The sequence below is a fragment of the Rhinolophus hipposideros genome (assembly GCF_964194185.1).
Source record: "Rhinolophus hipposideros genome assembly, chromosome: 21".
Lineage (NCBI taxonomy): Eukaryota > Metazoa > Chordata > Mammalia > Chiroptera > Rhinolophidae > Rhinolophus > Rhinolophus hipposideros.
This window is the reverse complement of record NC_138067.1, coordinates 4382670-4406554: the sequence shown is the minus strand read 5'-3', so window position 1 is coordinate 4406554 and position 23885 is coordinate 4382670. Positions and strand designations below refer to the sequence as shown.

Below are 23885 nucleotides of genomic sequence, written 5' to 3'. Positions count from 1 at the left end.
TCTTGGTTCATTTCCTCTGAGGGGACGAGGCCTTTCCTGCCCATAGTAGGTGTGTCAGCGTCACTGTTATCTCTTACTGCTGCCACCACGTGGGGCGGCTGGGCCTCCTGAGGGCCTATGTGGGGTGGCGAGGGATCTGCTTCCGGGCAAGGCTGAGGGGTGGGCTCTGGCCCACTTCCTGGGCGCCCTGCACCACCTCTTCACACTCACAAGCTTTTGAGACCTCACACGATCCCAGGAATCTAGCATCCTAGATGTCCGTGTCACAGAAGAATAAACTGAGGCTCCCCGGGTCCCACAGCTGCTAGAGTTGCAGGGCTGTGAACCCAGACAGCCTGACACGCGTGTTCATGTTCTTAGTCCAGAGGCCGAGGCAATGGGCTTGCACATGATGCTCAAACCACAGGTGCCCAGGGCAGGTCTCACCGTCCAGGCAGGTAGAAGTCGCAGAGGGTCACCTAGAGGCCTGGCGCATGTGGCTGTCGTGCTGTGGGCAGCCTGGGTGAGCAGTGGCTGCTGGGGTCACCGCAGAGGGAAGCAGGGGAGGAATGGGCAGGGGGCGGCGCCTGTGCCTGGCTGTGTTCAATGCCCTCGTGAGCCCCGCAGCTCTGCCTGCCTGGGCGACGAAGCGTGTGGAGGCCCAGGTGGGGACTTGGGCAGGGAGCCTGCCCCCAAGGCCCAGCTCCAGGCAGAGATGGTACTTGGAATCAGCCTCAGGCTGCCCGTCTGCCCATCGGAGCCTGTCATTCATGCCCTAGGGCGGGGGTCCAACCAGCTTTAGAAGGCACCGTGCCATGCTGACAGACGGGCATGGGGGAGCTGCCAGGAGCCTCAAGCTGGCCATCATTGTGTGTGCCCTGTGCCCACCCCCTCCCCTCGCCGGCGCTGTCCCAGCGGGGACCAAATGCCTTCAGTTTCTTAGAAACGATAATACTACTAACGGTACGTGCTGTGTTGGTTCAGGCTCCCAGGGGTTGGCACCATGCATAGTCCTGTTCCCCGCCCCCACCCGCAGACTTAGGGAAGAGGCAGTTGATATAAAGGAAAGAGCCCTGGACTTGGGGGTCAGAGGGTGACCCTTAGAGTTGCTTCTTGCTGTCACTGTGACTTGGGCCTGAGCCACCCATCCTCACCTGGACCATGGAGCAGCGTTCTCTCCTGGAGGGTTATGGTGGGGATGCCATGTCAGGCTTATGCCTGGCCCCAGAAGACCTAACAGGGGGCAGCGGCAGTATTGGGGGTAGAATTGGTGCTGTGCCACAATATCATGTCATATGGCTAGGAAGGGGCAGGGAATAATAGTAACAGCGAGGCCTTTGCTCTGGTTATCTTGTATTAGCCACAGGACGGTGCTGTGAGGCCAGTGCTATTTTTCTCCCCATTTTGCAGATGGAGAGACTGAGGCACGGCCAGGCAGTGGCCAAGTTGGGATCTGAACCCAGACCCCCGGGCTTCAGAGACTGGGTGTTGAACCACTGCCCCCAAACCGCGGCAGGCCTTTCTCTGTTTTTGAGCCCCATTCGTGTTAAAAACGCAGCTTGCTTTGTCCCTTGTTGGGACCGTCTGTCTTCCCAACTTATTGGGAGCAGTGTTGGCTGTCTCCTGCTGGGATGCGGGGCCTGGCATGGCTGGGGTGCTCGCCCCCACCCGCCGAGAGGCGAGACCGGGTGCTCTCAGCGGAAGCCTGGATTGCGTTCTTTGGTCGAGCAGGAACAATTACTAATGACATTTAGAAAGAAATTAATGATGAGAAATGCAAGTTGGCATTTCAGGAGTGCCAGTCAGCAGCCACGCGTCAGCACTCACAGGAAAGGCAGGGATGGGGGCTGGGCATGGAGGGCAGGGGAGCAGTGGCAGGAATTAATTTTGCTGTGTCAATAACACACGTGGCCCCACTCGTTCTGCTTCTAGAGTTTAGATAAAATCAAACATGACTGGCTGGGGCTCGTCCAGGGCCTCAGTGAGATTCACTGTGTGCTGGGATGTGGGCAAGGGTAGGTGACGGGTTCAGCTTGGTGTCTCCTTTCAGTGGCACCAGGAGGCAGTGGGGACCAGCAGGGGACAACAGGAGGGGAGGAGGTAACCTTAGGACCTGGCCATTTGGGCTCAAATCCCAATACCACCTCTTAACAGCTGTATCACATAGCAAGCTACTTTGCCTTTCTCAGCCTCAGTTTCATCATCAATAAAATGGGGACAATTGGGAGATATGAAGATAATGTATGAAGAGCAGCAGCCCAGGTTTGGCACATAGTAGGAGCTCAATATATGCAGGCTGTTACTGTATTTCACTGACATATTTTAAGAGGCACAAGTTTTCTCATTATTACAGCTCTTAAATTGAAATACCTCACTTGCGTGTTGTAGTTTAGTGGGTCGTATTTTTTTTTCATTGTGATAGGTCAAATACTGGAACACTGTATACTCTTTGGGGTCTTAGGTAAACTATGGCATTGGTAGGAAGTTGGTGGAGTGGGGAGAAGGAAGAAAGACACTGAACCTGGCTGGGTGAATGGGGGTTCCCAGAGGGAAAAGGCGGCAGTCAGCCCCTTTTCATCCTTCAGAATGATGGAGGAGGGTCCCACCCAGGGTCCTCTCACATAGAGGGCGGGGGGCACACACAGGGACAAGTCAGTATGACAGTAACAGCGAACATTTTTACAGAGCGGATGGTGGAAACATACAACCCATGGCCTGAACGATTTGGGAAACGAAATGGTGCCTGTGTTTCAAAACGGAGACTTCCTGTAATTATATTGGCTAGCATTTGTATAGTGCTTACTAAGTGCCAGACATTGTTCTTAGCACTTTTATACTTTAAAACATGCACTCTTCTCAATGCCTCTATTACTGAGGTAGGGAAACTGAGGCACAGAGCAGGTGACTAACCCCCGAGGCCAGAGCTGGTCAGTGCTGGGCCGAGGCCACCAGCCCTGGATTTTGTCCTCTTTCCTACCACACTGAACAGCTAGAGTTTCTGATTTTCTACAAATCACACCTAGCAGCCCCTGGACCACCGTCCCGCTTGGGAATAATCAGCCGCCCTCTTCAGACGTGGGGTCGTGTTCCCCAGTTCAACACAACCCCCACCTGGTCTGCCTCACCTGGTTCATTCCCCACCTGGGCTCTGAGATTGAGACCCCCCCATAGCGACAGTTCATCGTGTGCAGAGATTATCTCATTGGGGCCTCACCATCGGGAAGTTGTTGACTGGAAGTGCTCATTACTCTCACCATTTTGCAGGCCTGAAACCTGGGGCTGGGAACCAAGCATTAAAGTAGGAAACTTGCAGGGAGAAGTGAGGCATGTGTTCCATCCACTTGGGTTGGGGGTTTGAGCAGGGGAGACAAGGGGGCCCCTGCTCCCCAGCTCCGTGACCTCCCCAGCTGAAGCCAGACCTGGCTGCACTGTCCCATGGCTGCGTCCCTGCCCTGAGGCGCCCCCTGAGTCTCCACCATCCTTCTTTCTGTAGCTGCCACATCAAAATGGGGTATCACCCATGCTTTTGCATTGACAATGACAGCAAAGCCTTGTGGTTAGTGTTACGACAGTGGTTAGTAGTACAACATCTGCCTACCATTTTACATGCTGTGAAAACATTTACATGTGTCATCTGATCGAAGCTCATAACAAGGCTATGAGGTAGGTATCATTTGTCTCACTTTTCAAGTGAGTAGATGGGTACTTAGAGAAGGGAACTGGTTGTCTATGTTTACACATGCAGCAAGTGGCTAAGGCAGGATTTGAACGCCAAAGCCCATTATCTTTCCACCAGCCCATCCACCCTCCTACCCAGATGTTTATTCATGTACTCCTCTTTCTCGTACTAGTCATCCACGTGCCAACAGCCACTCACCTACACATTCACCGGCCCGTCCACCCATCCACCATCCAGCCACCCACCCATCTATTCATCCACATTTCTATCCATCGTTCAGTCTGTCTTTCCATCCATCCGTCCATCCATCCATCCATCCATCCATCCATCCATCCATCCATCCATCCATCCATCTCTCCATCCACCCAGCTGCACATCCATTAGAATCAAGTGCTAACTAACTGCTTTCATGAGACTTCCTTACATACTCTTACCTGCTAGCTACCCCCCCCACCCAAAGACTGCATATGCGCGTGCGCGCGCGCGCGCGCGCACACACACACACACACACACACACACAGCGAGCCAAGGGGGATGGGACAGACTGGAGATACAGAGGATCCTTCCTTTGCCCCGTGGAAACCATCAAGTTCTGCCTGGTAGTGGGAGGGACGGTGTAGGGCAGACCCACCTAGTCCTGGTGGGACAGGCGTGTACATAGTGGTGTTGTGCCCACAGTTTGGTTGGAAGCTGGGTGTAGACACGAGGGGCCGACAGTTCTTTGCAGGCTGGGCCACAGTGTTCTTCAGCCGTCAGTGCAAGCAGGTCTGAGCAGGGGCAGCCTAGGGGCCCTGCCGTGCTGGATGACAGGGATCACCTTCACCCTTTGCTTTGTGTCAGGCTAGACTTGCTCTCCGGACCGGCAAGGGTGTACGCCCACATGTTTTCACAAGAGCCGTCGCAATCATTAAATATAATCGTTCTCAGCTGCAGTTTTGATCGCTGGTGCATGCGCGTAATTCATCACAGCAAATTAGGTCCATTTTAGGAACTTCTGGCCCTGCAGCTGGGGGGCTGTCAGGAGGGGCCCTGGGCCATGTGGGCTCGGAAAGCCATTTTGGGGCTATGTTTTCTGAGGGGGACCATCCTCAGAATACCTACCAGACAGCTCTCCCCCTGCAGATGTTAATTTTCTAGAAATTTTAAGGATGCAGGAAAGTTTTCCTTGCAGGAAAAATTTGGAGGGAGGTAGAAATGGATATGATCAAAGTCTTAAAATACCATTTCCAAAACCTAAAAGTCCTGGGTTAGTTTAGGGACCTGGACATACGTGTTCGGTGTCATTAGTGACCGACCATGTGGCCTAGGTTTTCCAGGGCAGCCCTGATTTCCAGTGTTCTGTCCCAGCTATTGGCGATTTGTCCCGGTTTGGGCTTGTGAAACATGATGACTGTATGTAGAGGTGAGTTTTCTCATCAAATTTTAATGAATCAGTATTTAAAGCTGTAAAGGCCTAAAAAGACTTCAGAAACTTTAAAGGGAAAAATTCCGTCCCACGATGGTTTTTCTAGTATTGCAGAATATTGAATGTCTGTAGGTGTGCCTCTGCTCACCAGCCCACCTCCCAGCTGCAGGGGCCGAGGGAACAGGGGCACTTCTGCCAGCAGGGCCTGGCTGCTGGCAGTATCCTGGCTTGGGTACCACAGAGGAAGTCCATAGAGCACGGAGGCAGAGGACGCCTTGCATCCAAAGCCAGCTCCTGCTCAGCAGGTGACATGTCCCCTGGATGCTGCAGCTCGCTCCCAGCCAGGAGACCTCCCGACAGGCTTCCTCCCGCTGCAGCCTGTGCTACTTCCAACTTCTGATCCTGGAGCCGGAGACGTAAGGGCAGCAGCCCCGGGACCTCCTGAGAGCCTGAGCTCTTTGGATGGAATGCACCCCATCTCCCTCCCACCTGCCCACCTGCCTTGTGGGATCCCACCCAATTTTTACAAAGAAAATTGTGTGACAAGACACACAATACACATACATATAATAAAGTACATAAATATAGTAAATATAAATGATAATGTATATACATAAACAAATAAAATATAAAATGAAGTAAAAGTACACATTATCAAATTTGCTGTGTGAGCCTTTTTTCGGTGAGCAGCCCAGGGGCACTGAGACCGTTCACACTGATATGCACAGGACTCCTTTCATCTTGTTTTTCTGAAACTCTGTCCCCAATAAACACTAAGTCCCTGGTCCGCCCCCCCAGCCACGGGCATCTGCCCTTCTATTTCCCATCTCTCTGAATCTGGCCCCTCTGGGGACCTCACAGAGGTGGAAGCTTGGAGTTTTTGTCCTTCCGTGACTGGCTTGGTGCATTTAGCGTCGTGTCTTCAATGGCTCCCTCCACTTTCCAGAAAAAAGCCCAACTGCCCCAGGGCAGAGTGGGGGGTCCCTAGTTCTCCCCCTGTTGTGGAAGCTACAGCTTGCTGGCTGTCAGTTTAGGACACTTGTTGCGTTTTAGCAAGTGCAGGCGCTGCTCTGACACTAGAGACCATCAGGGAGCTGAGAGCCAGGGGCTGGAATTCAACCAGGTCACTGAAGGTTAAGGAAAGTGCTGGAAGGACACCTGTGCAGGTTCAGGGCTGCACTGTGACAGGCGGCCACTTACCGCAGGGGCAGGAAGGCCTTCCAAGGGGACCAAAATTGGTGGGGGTGGGAGTGGGGGTTCTGGCATGGGGAATGAGTGTCTTGAAGGCCGAGCTAAGAAAGAGCTGGGCCTGTTTGGGGAGCTGGAGGAAGGTGGTTGAGGCTTCGGGGCCAGCAGGCGCCAGGTTTCATAGGGCTGTCAGCACCACGGACAGGGCTCTGGATTTCTTCCGGGTGTGGTTGGAACCCGCTGGGGGCTGAGCAGAGACCTCCCACCTTCCTGCCCCTGGAAGGGAACCTGGGCTGCGCCTGTCATGGGCATTTTGTTTTCTCAGCTTCCCACTGCCAGGAAGAGGAGACCCCGGCGGGAACCTGGGTCATCACCAGGTGGGGCGTTTTGGAGGGGTCCTAGCAGTGGTGTGAGTGTGGACAGTCGTGTGAGTGCGGGGAGATGGAACACCCAAAATAACCAACGCCTGAACCACTGTGCAGCACATCAGTGCAATGTCTGTGCGTGCGTGTGCGTGCATGGGACTGTGGGGTATCTGTGTGTGCATTTGGGGGTGGACGTAGGTGTGGGAAGCAGAAGGCATCCTGCCGTCCCACGCTGCATTCATAACCACCCCAAGGACGGTCTCCCCACAGTGCCTGGCTCTTTCCTTCTCCCCCATGAGACATAGTGGGTGATGGCTGGGAAGGTGCAAGGGGTAATTATCAAGACTCGTGAAAGGTAGATACGACACGCTTGTGCTGGTCTGCCTCCTGACACGGACACTGGCACTCCTGGGTGACTCTAGGGAAGGTGGGTTCCTCTGGTTTGCTAGCTACCACCTGCACCCCCGGGAAACAGGCCGCACCGCTGGGGGCAGCCACAGTTACTAGGAGTCTGGCACCCCGCTGACAGACGCTGCAGTCTTCCCCAGGGCTCCATGCGCACAGTCTGCTTTGACCCATACTAGGAACCACAGGTGTGTTTAAAGGTGGGAAGAGAGACCCCTCGCTTGGTCTTGGGAACCCATCTGCCAAACGCCACTTTTACTTCTCGCTGGTGTCCCCTCAGGCTCCGTGGTGGCGTGCGTGCTGACAGTCCTGCCCGCCTGTGTCAGGTTGGAATGATGCCTTTTAGGGATCTGACTCGGGCTCTTTAAGGGCAGGGACCATGCCTGAATTCATACTTGAGATGAGCTATCTCCTGAGGGCCTGGCTCTAAGCAGGTGCCGGCTGGTGTGGTCAGAATGCGCTTCCCAGGGGCCCAGGAGCTTGACAGGCCAGGGCAGCACCCCCGCCCCCCCCCACACAGAAGGGGGCCAAGGTCCAAGAAGGGAACCCATTCCCTGGCACACCATTGCCAGAACCCTCGCTTCTTGGTCTTGGTCCTGTGTCTGCTAGGTACCCCGTCTCCAAGGGGCACAGCTACCAGGGACCCCACCTCCCTTTGGCAAAACAGCAACAGTGGCAACAGACAAATTAACTTAGGACGCGGGGGTCAGGTGTAGCCTCTCGCTGAGGGGCCAATCTATAAGCAGCCTTGGAAAGATGTCATCTTCCTGTGCTTGTGACAACAGCCGTAGAACCCCCGCGTGCCTGCTGCGTCAAGTCCAGTCTCTTGCCTGCGCTCACAGACTGTGCCCCTTTCCATTGCGATGTGCAGTCCCCTGGTCTACCCCTCGGGACAGGTGTGATTAGTTCCCTTGCTTTGTTGGGTGACTCCGAATGGAGCCCGTTTACGGACTGAGTCCCTAATAGAAGCCTTCGGTTCCCTCCTAATAATCTATCCTCTGGCGGGTTTTATTGCCAAACCACAGAAGTACAGAACCTGCCCCTTTGGGGGGTTATTGGGCCTTTTTTGTTTTCACAACATTTTTCTCCCCCATTTTCACTCGAAGGAAGATAGATGGAACTGTTTGTTGTCCAGGCCGCCTGCTTTGGTCTTTTGTGTTCTGGGTGCTGCCGAGTGCTGGTGAGAGGCGGTTTAGACAGAGGTACTCTGAGGGGTGCTCGCCCCCCCTCAGAGCAGTGAGGAGAGTGAGAGAACCCCCACTGCCCGCCCCTTTGGGGAAACCCCTGACAAAAGCAGCGTGGGTCATACAGCTGCACCTCACATGCCCTCAGGTGACTTTTAGGGCCTGCTCTGGGTTCTGCATGAAAGTAGCAGACCCCCACCCCAAAAACGAAAGAAGCAGACCTCTCCAAAGCCAACCCCGTGGCTCCCTGGAAGGTGAAAGCTCCGTCCAGGCCAGGAGCTCTGGATGAATTGCTGCTCACACGAGTGACAGAGAGACAGACTCCACGGCTGAGCGGGCACGAGCCTCACGTCCGCTGCTGTGGCAGACGACAGCCTGTCTGGGTGTCTGGCAGGTGGGCCGGGAAAGCCTCACACACATCCCCATGCACAGAGGAGCTGCCTTTGCTGCGGAGCACATTCTAGGGCTTTGTCCCAGGCCAGAGGGTCACCAGCTTCACCCGGGACCCCGATGCCAAGGGGAGGTGGCACTTCCACGTGACAAGCCTTTCCCTGCCATCTGTGTGAACGGGGTAGACGCGGGCTGGCTGGGTCGGGGCCCGGGGGGAGCGGGGTGCGTCCATGCCGCAGCCTGGGCCCCCCGGGAGCAGCTGCGTCGCCGGGCAGGCATTGAGAGGGAACCTAGGCCATCACTCACTCCTAATTTTAATGATGTGCGTTAGCTAAACTGTGTTCTGAGTATTCATTCAGCACTGTTTATGGTGTGCTCTTGAGTGCGTTTACCGTTCGTCAGAAGTGCAAACTAGCGAACATACGAGCCTTTAAGACAGGCCATCTGTTCGTCTTAGACCCTTGGACGATTGTCAAACGCTTCTAAAAATAAGTGCTCACTAGCAGAGAAGGGCTGCCCAGGTGACACACAGCGGAGAGGCATGCAGGGCTGCCTGCGTCTGCACCCTCCCCAAAGGGAACCATAGATCGTGTGTGTTGGGGAGAGGCTTGGAGGGGTCCCGGGAAGGGAGCAGGAGATGGAGAGCGTGAAGGCCCTGCTGATACGTCTTTGTGGCTGGAGGTGTGAGCTTCTCCCTCTTCTTTGCTTCTTGTATTAACTCCACAGCTCAGATACCTTCGATGGCTCCCCATGGCCCAGATTTAAGGGCACGCTGCCTCGTCTCACATCATGGAGCCTCATCAGTACGGCCCCCACCTTCCTTTCCAGGCTTGTCTCCATGGCACATCCCCTGTGCTCTGCCAAGCTGAATTATTCATTGTTCCCCCGACATATGCTGCACTTTTCAGGTTTCACAGGCAGGCGAGTGCTGCAGTGTAGTGAGGGCTGTGCACGCAGACTGCCTGGGTGCACATCTGGCACTGCCCTTACCGGCTGCAGGACCTCAGCTCTCTGTGCCTCAGTTTTCCTTTCTGTGAAATAGGGATAATAATAGTATTTCACTCCCAGGTTTGTCGTGAGTCTTTAATGAGTGAATATAAGTGAAGGGTTAAGGATGGTGTGTGGCACACGAGCCATGGCAAGTGTTCGCTGCAATCGTTTTCGACATGGGCGCCTCCGTGCCGTCGTCTGGGCAGCTCATTCTTCTTGCAAAGCTATCTCTGAGTGCATGTGTGTGCATGCACGTGTACACACACACACACACACACACACACCAGTGCACATCTCACACCAAACACCCTCAAAGGGCAGCCAGAAGGCCAGCTTCTTCCCTAAGCATCTCCCAATCGCCATAGTCCTTTGTTGTGAAATCTCACCCCCTCCTTTGGCCGTGAGCTTGTGAAAGGGCCAGGCTGTGCCTTGTTCTCTGTCTTCTGTCCACAGCACAGGACCCGCTCCACGTTTGTCCAGTGAACAAATAACAGAATCCCGCTTAGCTTGAACATGGCTGCAGTGTTAGCCTGAAGGATCTACCTTTTCCCCCGGAAACTGACTCTTTCTGTGGTTAACGCAGGTTCTTGGACTTGGTCCCTCCTCTGTAAAGGCAGCCTCGGGAGAGCCGATGTGGCTGAAGCCACCCCCGGACTGGCCTAGTGGTGGGCAGCGCGGGGAGAGGGGATCGACCATGGTCTCATTCCCAACCTAGAACCACCAGGAGGGGATAAGCGGTGAAGGAGAAGCTGGGTGGGACATGCAGGTGGGGTGGGCAGGGTGGGTGGGACGTACTGGGTATGGGGGCTAACTCCCTGCACCCTTATCTGCCACGGATGTGAGGGCCAAGATGCGTGTTGAGGGTGAGGGTCTGTGAGTCCAGAGTCTCCATGTCGCAATGGAACTGGGAGCTCCTGGGGGTGGGGGGTTGTCTGGAACCTCCCCCCTGTATGCCCAGTCCCCCCTTAGGGGGCGCTGACATACTGGGACTCAGTGAATTACTGGGAGGAATGAGTGAACGAGTGAGTGAATAAATGGATGAGTGCACACCTCCCTCCCGCATGGAGTCTGCCTGAGTCGTCTCCCCTTCTCACTAGTGTCCCACTCTGTCCCCTGGGGGAGGGGAAAGCAGTGCACTGTGGGTAGTGAGGCTATAGCCAGGGGCCAATGGGGAGCGGCCAGGCCTTTATCAGATGCCTGCTGCTCTGGGAAGACCATGCAAGTCTCCCCCATCGCAGGAGCACGGCCGAGATCTTGCTAGCTCTGGAGGACGAGCTGGGAGAGAGTCCCTCAAGCCTCCACGAGGCCCCCACTGCAAGCCCCAATGCATGTTTGGTGCCAGGGGGGCACGAGCAGGGAACAAACGGTCCCGCCTCCCAGAGCTCCCTGGCTGGTCAGGAAGGTGTCATGGGCACCACTCACGGAGATCCTTGGCGTATGCACTCTGCCAAGCCCGGGGAAGAACCTGCACCTTATTTCCTGAACCCTCAGGTCCTCTTAGCAAGCGGTCTCTGTTATTACCCCCTGCCCCCACCCGAGCCCCAGAGGTCAGGGAACGTGCTCAAGGCCACATGGCTAGTAAGTGGCAGAGTCAGGACTCAAACTTAGGACTCAGCCCACTAAGGCTGACCACTGGCTTGTCTCCCAGGACAGCAGTGAACACGAATGGGGCACTTGCTGAGGGCCGGGCGAGAGGTTAGGGCTTTGCAGGCCTTTTCTCGTCAGAGTAGCCGGAGCACAGGAGGGCAGCTAATTATGACAGCCCAGAGCGAGCTGCGGTGCGAGGAGTCGGCTGCAGCCCACAGCCGTGCACCTGGGGCATGCACAGCAGTCTCTTGCTGCTTTACCGACAGCTTTGCCCGGCCACCAGGCAGCCTGTGGATTTAAGTACCTCTCGTCTCCTACTCAGCACTGTGGTGGGAGGGTGTCAGTGGGAGACCCAGCAGTTTCCAGACCAAAAGACAGAAAATGGAGCCGAGACCTGCAGAAGAAATCCCCATTGCAGACTAGGGAGGGGCATGCATGGGTGTGCATGAGTGAGCACACGCGTGGCCATGCCTGTGGGGGGCACCGAGTGGGTGCAGCCAGGATGCCTCCTGGGGCTCCTGAAACTAGACGGGGACCCCACCTGGGCCTCCGACTGACCCATTCAAGTGTGTGTTGGTGCTTTGGGGAGGCGACCCTGGCACGCCCCGTCTGTGCCCAACACCTATCTTGGCTTGGGCGCTGGGTTGGGGTCATTTTGCTCCTGAATGCCCAGCAACAGGCAAGGTCGCTGTCACCCAGCAGGAATTCAGTAAAGGTTTGTGGGCCGAATGACTGAACAACCATGTGAATGACAAAGGGACCTGCAGCCTGAGCCCTCCGCTGACAACTCACAGAGACGGCTCAGCAGGACACCAGCTCGGGCCCCACCCCTGACAGTGACGGGTGCCACCCCCTTGCCCCTCACTGACTGTGTCCCAGGGGCAGATGGCCTAGTGCGCCAGGCAGAGGCACCCGAAACAGGCCCCACCAGAAACCTGTAAGCACGGGACCCACGCACTCTCTGCCGAGTGGCTGGATCAGGGCCCAAAACCAGTGCCACCCACCCCCTCTCGTTCTCCGGTTTTATTTTCCTCACCTGCTTCTCGGCCCACACCTGCGTCTGCCTGGCAGGCGGAGAGGCACGCGTGGATGCCGGCCTCCCCTCCAGGCACCTTCCAGTGTTGCCCCTCCCACCCCCGGCCTTTATGGCGCCGGGAAGCGTGCGTCTGCAGGGTCGGCAACATCTTTAAAAAACGATTTTCTTGCTTCTCCGAAAGGGCTAAATATAGCACAGGCATAAATAGAGAAATAGACATTAAGTCAAAATGCCCTTGTGAGAACTGTGCCTGGTGGAAGGTACTCTTTAAGAAGGTTTGATGGAGCTCCCGGCCCCTGGAAACGAAACGTAGCTCCAAGCCGTGGGGGGAGACGCAGCGGTTCTTTTCAGGTTATTGAACTGGGCCAATTGCCAGCGGCTCCTCCGGGAGTGGCCCGGCACACAGGTGTGTTGGGTAATTGGTGACGTCCCCGCCACCCTCTCTGCCCTTCCAGACACTGTGCCCTCGGCCTGTGGAGGAGCTGCTGCCCTCCCCAGCTGAGCACCTGGCCCCTCAACACCCACCACACACACACTTATTGGGTGGCATGGACCCGTCTCCTTCCCTGAGCTGCCATCTGCACCATTCACCTCACACATATGTCTAGATGTCTGTGTGTCTGGGCCCTTGAGAGGGGTGAGCCCAGCTGGAGTCTTCTCCTGCCCTCCACTGCCCAGCCCAGGGTATTCAGCGGGTACGAAATAATGCAGTGCTGAAGGAATTCTGATGCCTGGCCTCCTCGGGGCCAAGTTTCCACATGTCCATCTGCTGTGACATCCTGGGCTTTTGTCCTTGTAGGACCTCAGGGAAGGTAGTCTCATCTTCTGTCTCAGAACCATCTTTGAGGAAGTTCTTTCTAGAGTCTAATCGAAGATCTTCCTGCTACTGCTCTTTAGGAGAAAAGGCCCACTGTTGTTTTCACTTGAGAAGCGGCATTTATTCCTGCATTTTCCTAACCAGTGTCCCAGGCATAGGCTTTCCTCTGGGATTTCTATGCCAGCAGCCCCTGGATGAGCCACTATGGACCAGTGTCTGTTTCATTACCCAGAGATTCCGGACACTGCCCTTTCCTCATGGTGGTGGTGGGTGGTCCTTGGGGATTTTGTGGAGATCAAACCTCGTCCTGGGTTTTCTGCTGCCTGTGGTACAAAGACCACCTCCAGGCCACTGTCCATAATCTAAACTGTCCCAGCCTCCGTGTGACTTCTGGGCTGGGGTCACCCACCAGTGCCTGCATTTGCCAGGCTTATTCCAGCCTCCGTGCCTTTGTCTCTGCTCTGCCTTCCACCTGGAGTGGTTTCCCCTTTCCACATAGCGGCATCCCACACACTTACACATTTTTTCGTTCTTTCATTGATACAAGAATGTTGACTCAGTGCCTACTTGGTGCCAGGCTCCAGGAACCATGCTTGGAGCACAGTTATCCGTGTCCGTCTTCCTATCGTCGCTTCTCTCCCTCCTCCTCAATCCCCACAAATAAAGACAGGCCTGACCACACCACTGGCATGGACCATGTGGCTCTGTGCACTGACAGGCTGTTGGCAAGGTGGGCGAGCTGGGCCTGCAAGCTATTCCTGGGCAGCTGTGCCCTGGACCACGTGCTGTGGGGCTGAGAAGGGAAGCGATGCCCCTGCCTGCGGCTCCGAGGCCATCCTGTGTTCAGAAGGCACACAGATGTGTGGGAGGTGGGCTGGACGTGCCTTGAGGGGCTTCGGGGATGGGAAGCCCCGTGTGCCCAGATGACCTCAGAGTGGCTTGGCTGGGAGGGAGGAGAGGAGTCAGCAAAGGCTTCAGGCTAGGAGGACGGTTGGATGTAGGGTGGGTTTGGCTCCCCACAGGACTGGCAGGCTGGCCCTGCACAAATGCGGGGAGAGGTGACTTGGCTTGAGGGTGGGCGTTCCCATGGAAACCGCTGCAGCCCATCTGTGGCCTCAGACAACCTGCTTGGTGCCTCAGGGTCCATGACACCCCTGCTGAGGTGCCAGGCCGTGCTGGCAGAGCTTGTACTCATGTCTGGTGTGGAGCGCGGCTGACCCGTGGATAGAGTGCCCGTGGGGTGTGGGGTGCTGGGAAGCCTGCCTTCTCGCTGGAGCCCCCGGCTCTCTTGGGTTCCAGTTGCCTGGCTCAGCCCCTCCTGCTTCCTAGTTGGATGACCTTGGACTAGTAACTGAGCCTCATTTCTTCCTCTTACAATGTCTCACCTTGTAAGGCTGGTGGGAGGATTGAAAGAAATGTACCTGGAACAGCACACGGCAGGTGTACTTGCCAAGCACTAGCCATGCGGCCGGCACCCAGGGGCCCAAGGGAGGAGCCCAGCAGTGCTCGGCCACAGAGGGCGTCAGCAAACATCTGCTGTGTGAGGACAGCCAGCTGCCTCTCCCAGGCCAGGAGCTTGTGCAGGGCTTAGTGCCTCACCACACAGGCAGCCACAGTGTCTGCGGTGGGAAAGGGCTGCCGCAGGGGCCCTGGGCCGCGGAGCTGGGGGTGGCCGCGGGCCTCCTGGGGTGGCCTCTGGCAGGGGGCATTCTCTGGCGGTCCGCACAGCCCAGACTTGGAGCCCAGGAGAGAGACGCAGTGCCGCGTCTGACCCCTGGTGGTCACCAGCAGAGCTGCAGGCAGGGGCCTCCCAGCCCCAGATGGCGGCACCAGCTACTCGCAGGGCCGCCCAGGTCTGGAGGCCACAGCATCCCTGACAAGCTGCTCCCGGTGACTGGAGGTCCTGTGCTGCCCCCCAAGCAGGGCTACTCTGCCCTGGGTAGCTTTTGCGTCTTCTCCAGGTGTCATGAGGTTGAACACCACCTGAGGCTTTGATGACATGGGTCTGAATTTGGAACAAAACCACTAAAAAGAAACAAAAAAGCTGCAAGCTCTTGAAAGCCAAATCCCACCCCTCGCCCCAGGCCACTGGCTCCTGTGCAGAGATCAGCTTGCTGGCCTGCTGGGCTGTGGGGTGAGGGAAGCGCTGGGCCACAGGATCACCTGGGCCTTGATTTCCCAGGCAGATTTGGCCAAACTGCACACGTTTTTCTGGTCAGAGAAGTGTCGCATGAACAAATGGGCAGGCGCCCTCTTTCAGCGGCCTCCCTGCCGGCTGACAATCCCCTGCCTGGGCTGCAGGCACCACCGTGCCCACTGCCTCAGCACGTCTGTGCCACTCGGGCGCTTCTTGGCCAGAGAGCTTCGTGGCACACCTGCTGTCTCCCTCCACTGGGCTCAGAGCAGCTCCCGGGAAGGACCGAGGGGGGATTGGGGGGAAGCCTGCGGGCGATCAGATATAATTTCCTCCTCATCATTAGCGCAAAAGGGAGATAGAGAGGTGAACAGGGATGTTTTAAATTCCTGCTACCTCCCAGCATTTCCCCTTTTCCTCCATCTAGCCAGTCCCCACAGTAAGACCCAAATGGTCTTTAAAAGAAAAAAGAATTTATAGGGAGCCCAGGTTGGCGGCCACAGGAACCGATCCCCAAGCCCCGTATCCACGTGGCGTCTTGGCAGCTGCGTCCCTAGAGCACTTTTTCCTGGTTGCATTCTGTTTTGGAATAATCGCGACACTTTTCTGCGGCTCTGGGCGTCCATGCACGGAGTGGGAGGGGACGGGCGTCTCTCCATTCTTCAGCCCTCATGCGTGTCTCCTTTCTTCGCCTTTGCAGAATCACACGATGAGCCAGCATGCACAGTGAGGGACCGCTCGACAGGACACCTCTCGGAAGAAGGCTTGCCGGAGAAGCCGTGGGGAGGGCCATTTGAACATCACATCCAATCAAAGTGTCATTTGCAACCCAGATGTAAAACTCTAATGGTTTGGCCATGAGGCGCTGCTATTATAAGCAGCTGGAAATGAATATTAATGGCAGAGATTAAAAGTATTCCATGCTCAGTATTTTTTATTGTCCTGGTACAGCTAGTGTGCTTTTAGAGTTTCTGCCACAGACTACATTTCTAGAGTTAGAGAAACCCGCTTTTTGAGCCTATTGTCCTTTGTTCCTTCATGTATTATATTGATAGTTTTTACAAAAAGGATTAGTGTGATTTCTTTTTTTCTTCGCTTCTTTTTTTTCTTTCTTTCTTGTTTTTCTTTCCCCCGCCAACCCCCCCTTCGGTTAACTACTTTTTAATTGCAATTCTAGGTAATTGTGCGTCGTGATGTGATTGCTCGGCTATTGTCTGAATATTTCCTTTTAATTTTTTAATTAAAGACTAATGCTTTGATTGGATTTGCCAGTTCACCGGACAGTGATTAAAACTATGTAATGAATATAATCGGTTTCAGTGCAACTGGATGGTCTGCTTTTAAATGTGACTTAATCTGACTGCAGTAACTAGTACAGTTCAATAAAGGGAATCCATGCGATTAGTATCCGGCTGCCTGGTTCTCTCCTCCCGAGCCTGGGGCTGTCGTCACCATGAGGTGTGTCCTCTGGGAGTCCCGTGGGATTGCATGTGCCCCTGGGGAGCAGCACACAATAGACCCCGCTTCCCTTGGAAAAGAAGAAGGTTAGCAGCCTGGTGCATGCTCAGTCTGGGTGAGCTGGCAGACCTCACAGGAGTCAGAGTGGAAAGAACCCTTGAAGATGAAACACTCTGCTCTTCTCTATTATGGATGGGAAACTGAAGCCCAAAGGTAAGTAGGCGGCTCTTCCAAGGCCACGTAGAAGGTTTGCGGCTCACACTCACCCACTCTGTTCCTTTTTGTCCCCCTGGGGTTGGCTTTCCCAGGACCCTTACCTCACCAGGAGTCCAGGCACAGTTCGATTCCAGTTGTGGCAGAGGCATGGGGACGTGGCAGGAGCGGGGGCTACAGAGCACAGCCAGGTAGGACCAGCAGGTTTCCCACCACCAAGATCAGCGAGACGTGGAAGTGCAGAGACCTTGGCGGGTCCGGGACGCCAGTGGGGCAAGCCAGGTGCCCGGGGTCCCCGCTCTCAGGCCCACCTGCACTTGCGAGCCCAAGAATGGGTGTGTCCTGACTTTGCACCTTCGGCACCTTGCTTTCCTCACCTCCTCCTGGTCCTCCCGGGGCCCCAGGGCCCCTGCAGCAGCCTCAGTCTCCCCCACTTCCATCCTGTGGGTGCTCAGCTGAATCGCCCATCAGAGGCCAGAGCTTCAGAACCTGCACGGGAAGCACTTCCTTGTTCACTTTTCACAAGGGGCAAGAAAATTGGTTATTACCCTCTGCAGAGCGGAAATGAAACAGGCAGACAGATTGCACCTAATTATAATGTAATACTAAGTCACAGGCGTGGAATTGGGAGCAATTATACCAGCATCTTCTGCTTCCCAGATCCAGAGGCTTCTGATAACCTGTAAAAGCTCCCCTTTCCGCCACTCCATGTACCGTTCTCCTACGGGTGGGGCGTTTCATTTTTCAAAAGGCATTTCACACCTGCCCATCACAGAGCAGACGCCTGTCAGTGTTGGACAGAATGGAGCAGTCACCCTTATGATTCTTGCCTTCTGGAAGCGAAGGCAGTGAGCTCCAACTCTTAGGCCCCTGGACACTTGGCCGTCTGGGGGCAAACCTCAAGGTAGGCATTGGTTTTCCCCAAAGTGTGGCTGGGGCTGGCTTACGCTGCCCTGTGTCCTCGGCCAGGTCTGCCTTGCGGACGGTACTGCGACTGTGGACAGGACCAGCATGTCCCCCACTGCCCAGATCACTGTCCAAGGGCCCCCTCCTGCCAGGATTTATCCCAAACCCCACGGAGGCCAGGTGAGTCCTCAGTAAGTACCAATAGATTTGATTTGACGGTTGGTGGCGTAGGGCTAAATTAGTCACTGCCCCCATTAAAAATACAGCGGGGGGTTTAAGAGCTTTTCACGCCATGGGGGAATCAGCAGCGAAGCCTGCGGACGCCTTGGGAAAGAGAGGCAGCCTAGGGGACCACGAGGTAATGAGGTTTATGGCAATGGCAAGGCAGCCAGGGAACCCCACCGACTCCCCTCGCCTGGCCCCATTGTTCTCAGGCTGGCTCTGCCCCCACCCCTTCCGCTCAGAGCCCCTCATGACTTCACGTGGGGCGGGGCCTCCTAGGGGGCACATGGAGGCCCTTACTGGGACTGCATTTGTCACCGTCAGACAGTATTGGGGTGGGGGTGGTGTAGGGCTATAAACCTGTGCTTTGGGGACCCCACCTCCTTCTCGTCAAAAGATGTGGAGCTGGGATGAGCCACTTTGCCACTCAGCTCTAAGGTACTTGGGACAGTCACTGGAGGCTGGTATGATATGATGTCCCTGGAAGGGCTGAAGACCTGGAAGAGCAAGGCAGGGCAGAGCCCTGAGTTGGAAACGAGATGCAAGTGTCCCTAGGGGTCTCTAGTCATACTGGGTGTTGATAATACGTGGTTTAACACAAGCCGAGAGAAGCCCAGAGTCTTGTCCACGGTCGTACAATTCCAGACAGAACTAGGACTATAATTGGGTGTCTGACTCCCTTCTGCACCCATCTGCTATTTGTCGAAGGGCAAACTGATTGAATAATAACTATTATGATTACTAATAAAATGACATTGTGCTGCATAGGAAAGACTGCTGGCTCTCCTCCTTTTCCTTAAAGTAACTCTGATTTTTATTGAGCACATGTTTCCTTGGAAGGGTCAGCTTGTATACCTTATTCTTACTAGAAGTTAGTCATGACCATATTACTGTCAGTGGCCATACTCTTTCTGTTAATGGGATATAAATAAAGGTGACAGGTACAAATTCTAAGAATTGTCCTTAAAGAGAAGAAGTGAGTGCATCCCTTCCCCTTCCTGATGGCTGGAATGTGGATGCAATAGCTGGAGCTCCAGAAACCATTTTGAACCATGAGGTAATCTGGAATGGAAACCACACATGGGTTGAACAAAACTATGTGTCTCCAACAATGCCAAACACATGCATCTGTCCTGCTTCCTAACGACTTCTTGAACTTGAGAGAAAAATAAATGTCTCTTATTCAAGCCATTATTGGGCTTTTCTGTTACAGTTGAACCAATTCTCACCTAATACAAATGAAAATATACACATGTATGGCTTCCAAGAGCAAATTAGAAGATTCGAGGAAAGGGTATGGGATGGTTAAAACCACCTGAAGGCTACGAGATACAGCTCAGTGATGTACTACCCTCAGTATCTGTTTGGCCCCTGAGTACATGGGGTTGGGCTGACCTGAGCTGGGTTGGGCTGGGCTTAGCTTGGCTGATCTGAGCTGGGTGGTCTGGCTGTTGGTTAATCTAGGACGGCCTTCGCTGGGATGTGCAGAGCACCTTAGCTCTGCTTTCATGTTTCATCCTCTAGCGAGGTAGCCCCAGCTTGTTCTTCTCGTGGCACTGGCCGTGGGCAGGAGCAGGGCAAGCCCAGTTGTGCAAGCTCTTTTCTGGCTTCTGCTTATGCGTTGTGTTTGCTCGTGTCCCTTGGCCAAAGGAAATCACACAGCCAAACTTAGACTCAAGGTCAGGGAAATATACTCCACCTTCTGATGGGAAGAGCTACAAAATCCCAGGACACCGGGCGGGATTCAGAGATGGATGGAGAATTGGGGCCTGTAATATAACTAATCTACCACAGAGCTGAAAGGCAACCCTCGCTCCTCCCAAGACAAAACCAGGTAATTAACAGATACCATCCATGCCACAGCTTGGGAAATGGGCAAATTGAGGTGGCCCAGCTTAGTCTTGATGGGTTCTACCTTGCATTTGGAGGAGAGGCACTCTTAAAGGATTTGGCCCCCAAATTCTTATTACATGTCAAAGCAAGTTCACAGGGCCACTGTTTTTACAGTTGACAGTTGATTCGGGTTCACAATTGATTTAGGTTTGCCAAGAGAGTGGCCAAGGATTACATACTCTGCCTGGCATTCTGTTTCAGGAATGGGAGAAAACACTTAAAAGTTGCACGTTTACAAATCTATCTTGCTCCTCTCTCCAGAAGCACCAAATGTATGTGGCCAGGCATCTCCCTGGCAGTTTCCTCCATGCCTTCACTCTGCTCTTTCCTCTTCCTTGAATGCGCTTCCCTTCTTTTTACCTGGATAACTCCAATTTTTAACTCAGCTCATTAAACTTATTAAGCTCATTAAACTTAGCTAATTCTCCGTGCCAAGACCTGGCTGAGGTGAGAGAAACACTCACCTTGGGTGCAACATTTAGACAATAGTTTAATGGCTGGGCCAGGCCTGGGTTAGGGTGAAAACAAGTGAGACAGGGGCACGAATAAATTCACCTTGGATCCTGTCTGTAGTTAAAATTGTGTTACTTTGTTCATCATGGATTTTTTTTTTTGCATTAATTTTGATTTTTAAAACATTGCATTAAAATGTGATGCTGAGCGTTTTGGCACTCACTTAAATTTTTTACCCTAGGTGAGTGCCTCAGTCATTTCATTCTAGTCTGGGCCCTATCCATCCTCCAGGCGACCTACTCTGACCCCCACCGTCAGGTAAAATATTCTGGGAAGAACTTGGACAATACCTGGTGCATCACTGGTCATCTGTACACTTTTGTAACTGTCTGTCTCGAGGGCTGCGTGTCACTCAGCACAGGCTAGGTTATGGCACAGTAACAAGAGGCCCCCAAATCGTAGTGGCTTAACGCTACCAAGATTGATTTTTCACTGATACTCCATGGCCATCCTGGATCTCCAGGGGGCTTTCTCCTTCATAATCACTCAGGAAGTCAGGCTCAGGGAGCAGCTGCCCCCATAAATGTGGTCAATAACCAAGCCAGAGGGAACAGAAACCTTGGAGGGGGTGGGGTGGGGGTGGGAAACACTGGCCATTCAAGGTTCTCGCCTGGCAATCTCTCCCATGCATACACGCACCAGCACTTCACCTCACAACTCGTTGGCCAGCAGTTGTCACGTGGTCCTGTCCCATCACAGGGAGCCAGGAAGTACAGTCCTGCCGTGTGCCAGGAAGAACTAAGAACGGGCAAGGGTTGGCAAATTGCACTGAGGACTACCACCGCAGACTATCTTCACCTCCCCTCTACCCATCCCTGACTAGGATCTCTTTCAGGGCAGAGCCTAACTCGTAGTAAATCTTGGTAGATGCTGCATCCTGCACAGAATCTGGAGGAGATGAATATTTACTAATGTATGCAGAGACTGAGTATGAAACTGAATAGATGACAAAAAAAAAAAAAAAAGGCCGAGGGGAAGATAAGCATGTAGAGGAAGACACCTGGTAGCCTAAAGGCTGTGGAACGTGTCAGACCTGGATTCAAACCTCAGCTCTACACTTACTCGCTGTGTGACCTCAAGCAAGGCACTTAACGTCTCTGAACCTCAGCGTTTTCATTGGTAAAACGGGAAGAATACTAGCGCTTACCCCACCCCCGACCCCAAATTTGTTGTGACGTTGAAATGAGGTACAAACGATGGCGTGAAATAACATCTGAGCATTCACTGTGTACCTGGCGTTATTACCTGCCCCCCCTCCCCAGGTATTAACGCTTTCCTCCACACAACAACACTGCCACCTGAGTACTGTTTTCCCATTTTACAGATGAGGAAACCAAGGCGGAGGGGCACGGTAACTTGCTAAGGCTCCGGGTCTAGCCCAGGCGGCCTGGCTGCCGAGCCCTGTTCCCAGCCCCCGGAGGCAGGACAGCAGAGCGCCTGAGAAGTCCCGGCTCCAGAGCCTCGTCCCTGGAGCCCGTTCCCGGTATCGGCCCGCCGGGGTCGGCCTTCCCGGCGGAGACCTCGTGGCGGGGCAGAGCCTGTGGGGTCAGCACCAGCCAGGGCTCAGACGCAGAGGCAGCGGCTCGGCCCGCCCCCTGCCTCCCCGGAGCTTTGATTGGCCCGACTTTGCGCCGGCCCCGCCCACCCGGCGCCCGCCGCTGGCTCCGGGCTGAGCTCGAGCTGCGCGGTGTGAACTTATTTGTGCAGTTATTAATTACTGAAGGGCGCACACCGTGCTTCTGTGCATAAAAATATGTTTGAGCAGTTTCTACTTAAACTTTAAAGAGAACGTTAATCAATTTTATTTTAACAAAATGACCTTAAGCAGGGAAAAAAAAAAATTGGTGTTATTTGCCCAAACAGGCAAATTAATTTCTCTCTCTTGAGAAATCTGAGAAGTTTCCAGAAATAGCTGTGCATAATTTACACCTGCCCTGGCCGCTTCTAGTTTAATGCCAAGCCCAGTCCCGGGCACTACCCAACCCCGAGCCCAGAAAAACAGAGAGGTCCTTGCAGAGGCCCTGTCACCCATGCCTGCTCCCCTCGGCTCCTCCACCCACCCTTTCCTCGCCCTTGGGGAACGGATGCTGAGGGGAGGGGCACTGTAGTCTCTGAGAGGCCTGCCCAGCCCGCGCCAAGGTCACCGCGAGGAGAGGGGCGGCTGCCCAGTACGGGGCCAGGGAATTCTCCGGACAGCCTCCAGCAGACAGCCACCCCTTCTGAGGCACGTGACCTGCAGGCACCTGCGTGTGACCCCATCTCCCACCTCCCACCTCCCACCTGGAGGGATTCCCAGAATGGTAGTCGCCGGAACAGTCTGCAAAGCCTGTGCCGCCTTCCAAACCCTGCCCCTCTGGGTCTCAGGCTCCACGCCCCAGAGGCTGTGCGCCCTTCTGCTTGGGTTCCGCTGTGGATGGGCCTGCGAGGTCGGCCTGGCGCCCGGTGTATGAGGCTCAGAGGGGGGCCTGGCAGCGACGTGACCTTTGGCAAGCCATTCGGCCTCCCTGGCCCCCAGTTTCCCCATTTGGATATGGACACTGCTACTCTTGCCTGCAGGAGGCTGCTTTGAGGATGGAATGAGAATCCTGGGAGAAGGTCTGCTTCTCCAGGATTGTTTTATCTGTTTTGTCTCTGCTGTACCACCAGCACCTAGAATAGTGCTAGAACACAGTAGGTGCTCAATAAATATTGGACTGAATGGATGAAAGTGTAATAATTGAACACTTAGTTCCATTATTATTACTACTGGTCTTATCACGGTAGGACTTTTTTTTAATTTTTCAAATATAAAATTAGGTCATCATATAGAAAATTGTTTTTTCAATTACTGTTGCCCATTAGCTACCCTCATCACCCCCTGGAGATTCTGACAGGATCAGTTGGAGGGGAGAATACCCTTTCTCTCCCCCTTTGAAATCACTGTCTTGGATCTCGTAAGTGCGCAGTGCATATCCGTCGAATGACTGCAGGAGAGCTTATCGCTGGAGCCACGGACTCTGGCCCACAGGAACAGGCGGGCCCATGAATGAGTCAAGTGGGCTGGGGGTGAGAGCTGGGCAGTCAATGCCCGTCTCGAGTTCCAGCCCCTTGCTGCCCTGTAAGGAGGGTTATTGCACAGCAAGGCTGAAAATCCAGCTCCCTACTTGGCTTTCTCAGGGGAGCCATGGGGAGCATCATTACAGACCAGTGAGGTGGAAGTCTCAGGTCCCCAGACTCAGGTGGGGATGGAGCTACAGGTTTTTCTATGGTATTTGTAATAGAGTGGTTATTGTCTAATAGTTTTCTGTCTTGTTAGGCTGCCCGCTTATTGATGCTTTGGCTAGAGTGCTCAGGCTCTTTCGAGAGGGGGATTTTTTTTTGTCTGTGCTCATTGGCATTGCCAGGTTGCTGGCTTCTTCAGCTCCAAGTCTGGGACATACGAGGCAAAAAGGAAACCCAGTGAGCAGCTCATCGTCATGTTGTTTGTCGGGCCCCGAGGTCCCTAGTCAGTTAGCATTCTTTACCTTTTTGAGTCTTCCTAT

General features: G+C 54.3%; 1 protein-coding gene across 3 annotated transcripts in view; it reads left to right on the top strand.

Moving 5' to 3' along the window:
* The window catches only part of ZNF423 (zinc finger protein 423), a 300257-nt gene extending 283692 nt beyond the window's left edge, over nt 1-16565 (top strand). For all 3 annotated transcript variants that reach the window (XM_081032158.1, XM_081032157.1, XM_081032159.1), the window contains exon 8: nt 15860-16565. In XM_081032158.1, the coding sequence (XP_080888284.1) occupies nt 15860-15889 (30 nt within the window). In that variant the 3' untranslated portion in view covers nt 15890-16565. The remainder of the gene's footprint in view (nt 1-15859) is intronic.
* The last annotated feature ends 7320 nt before the right edge of the window (nt 16566-23885 follow it).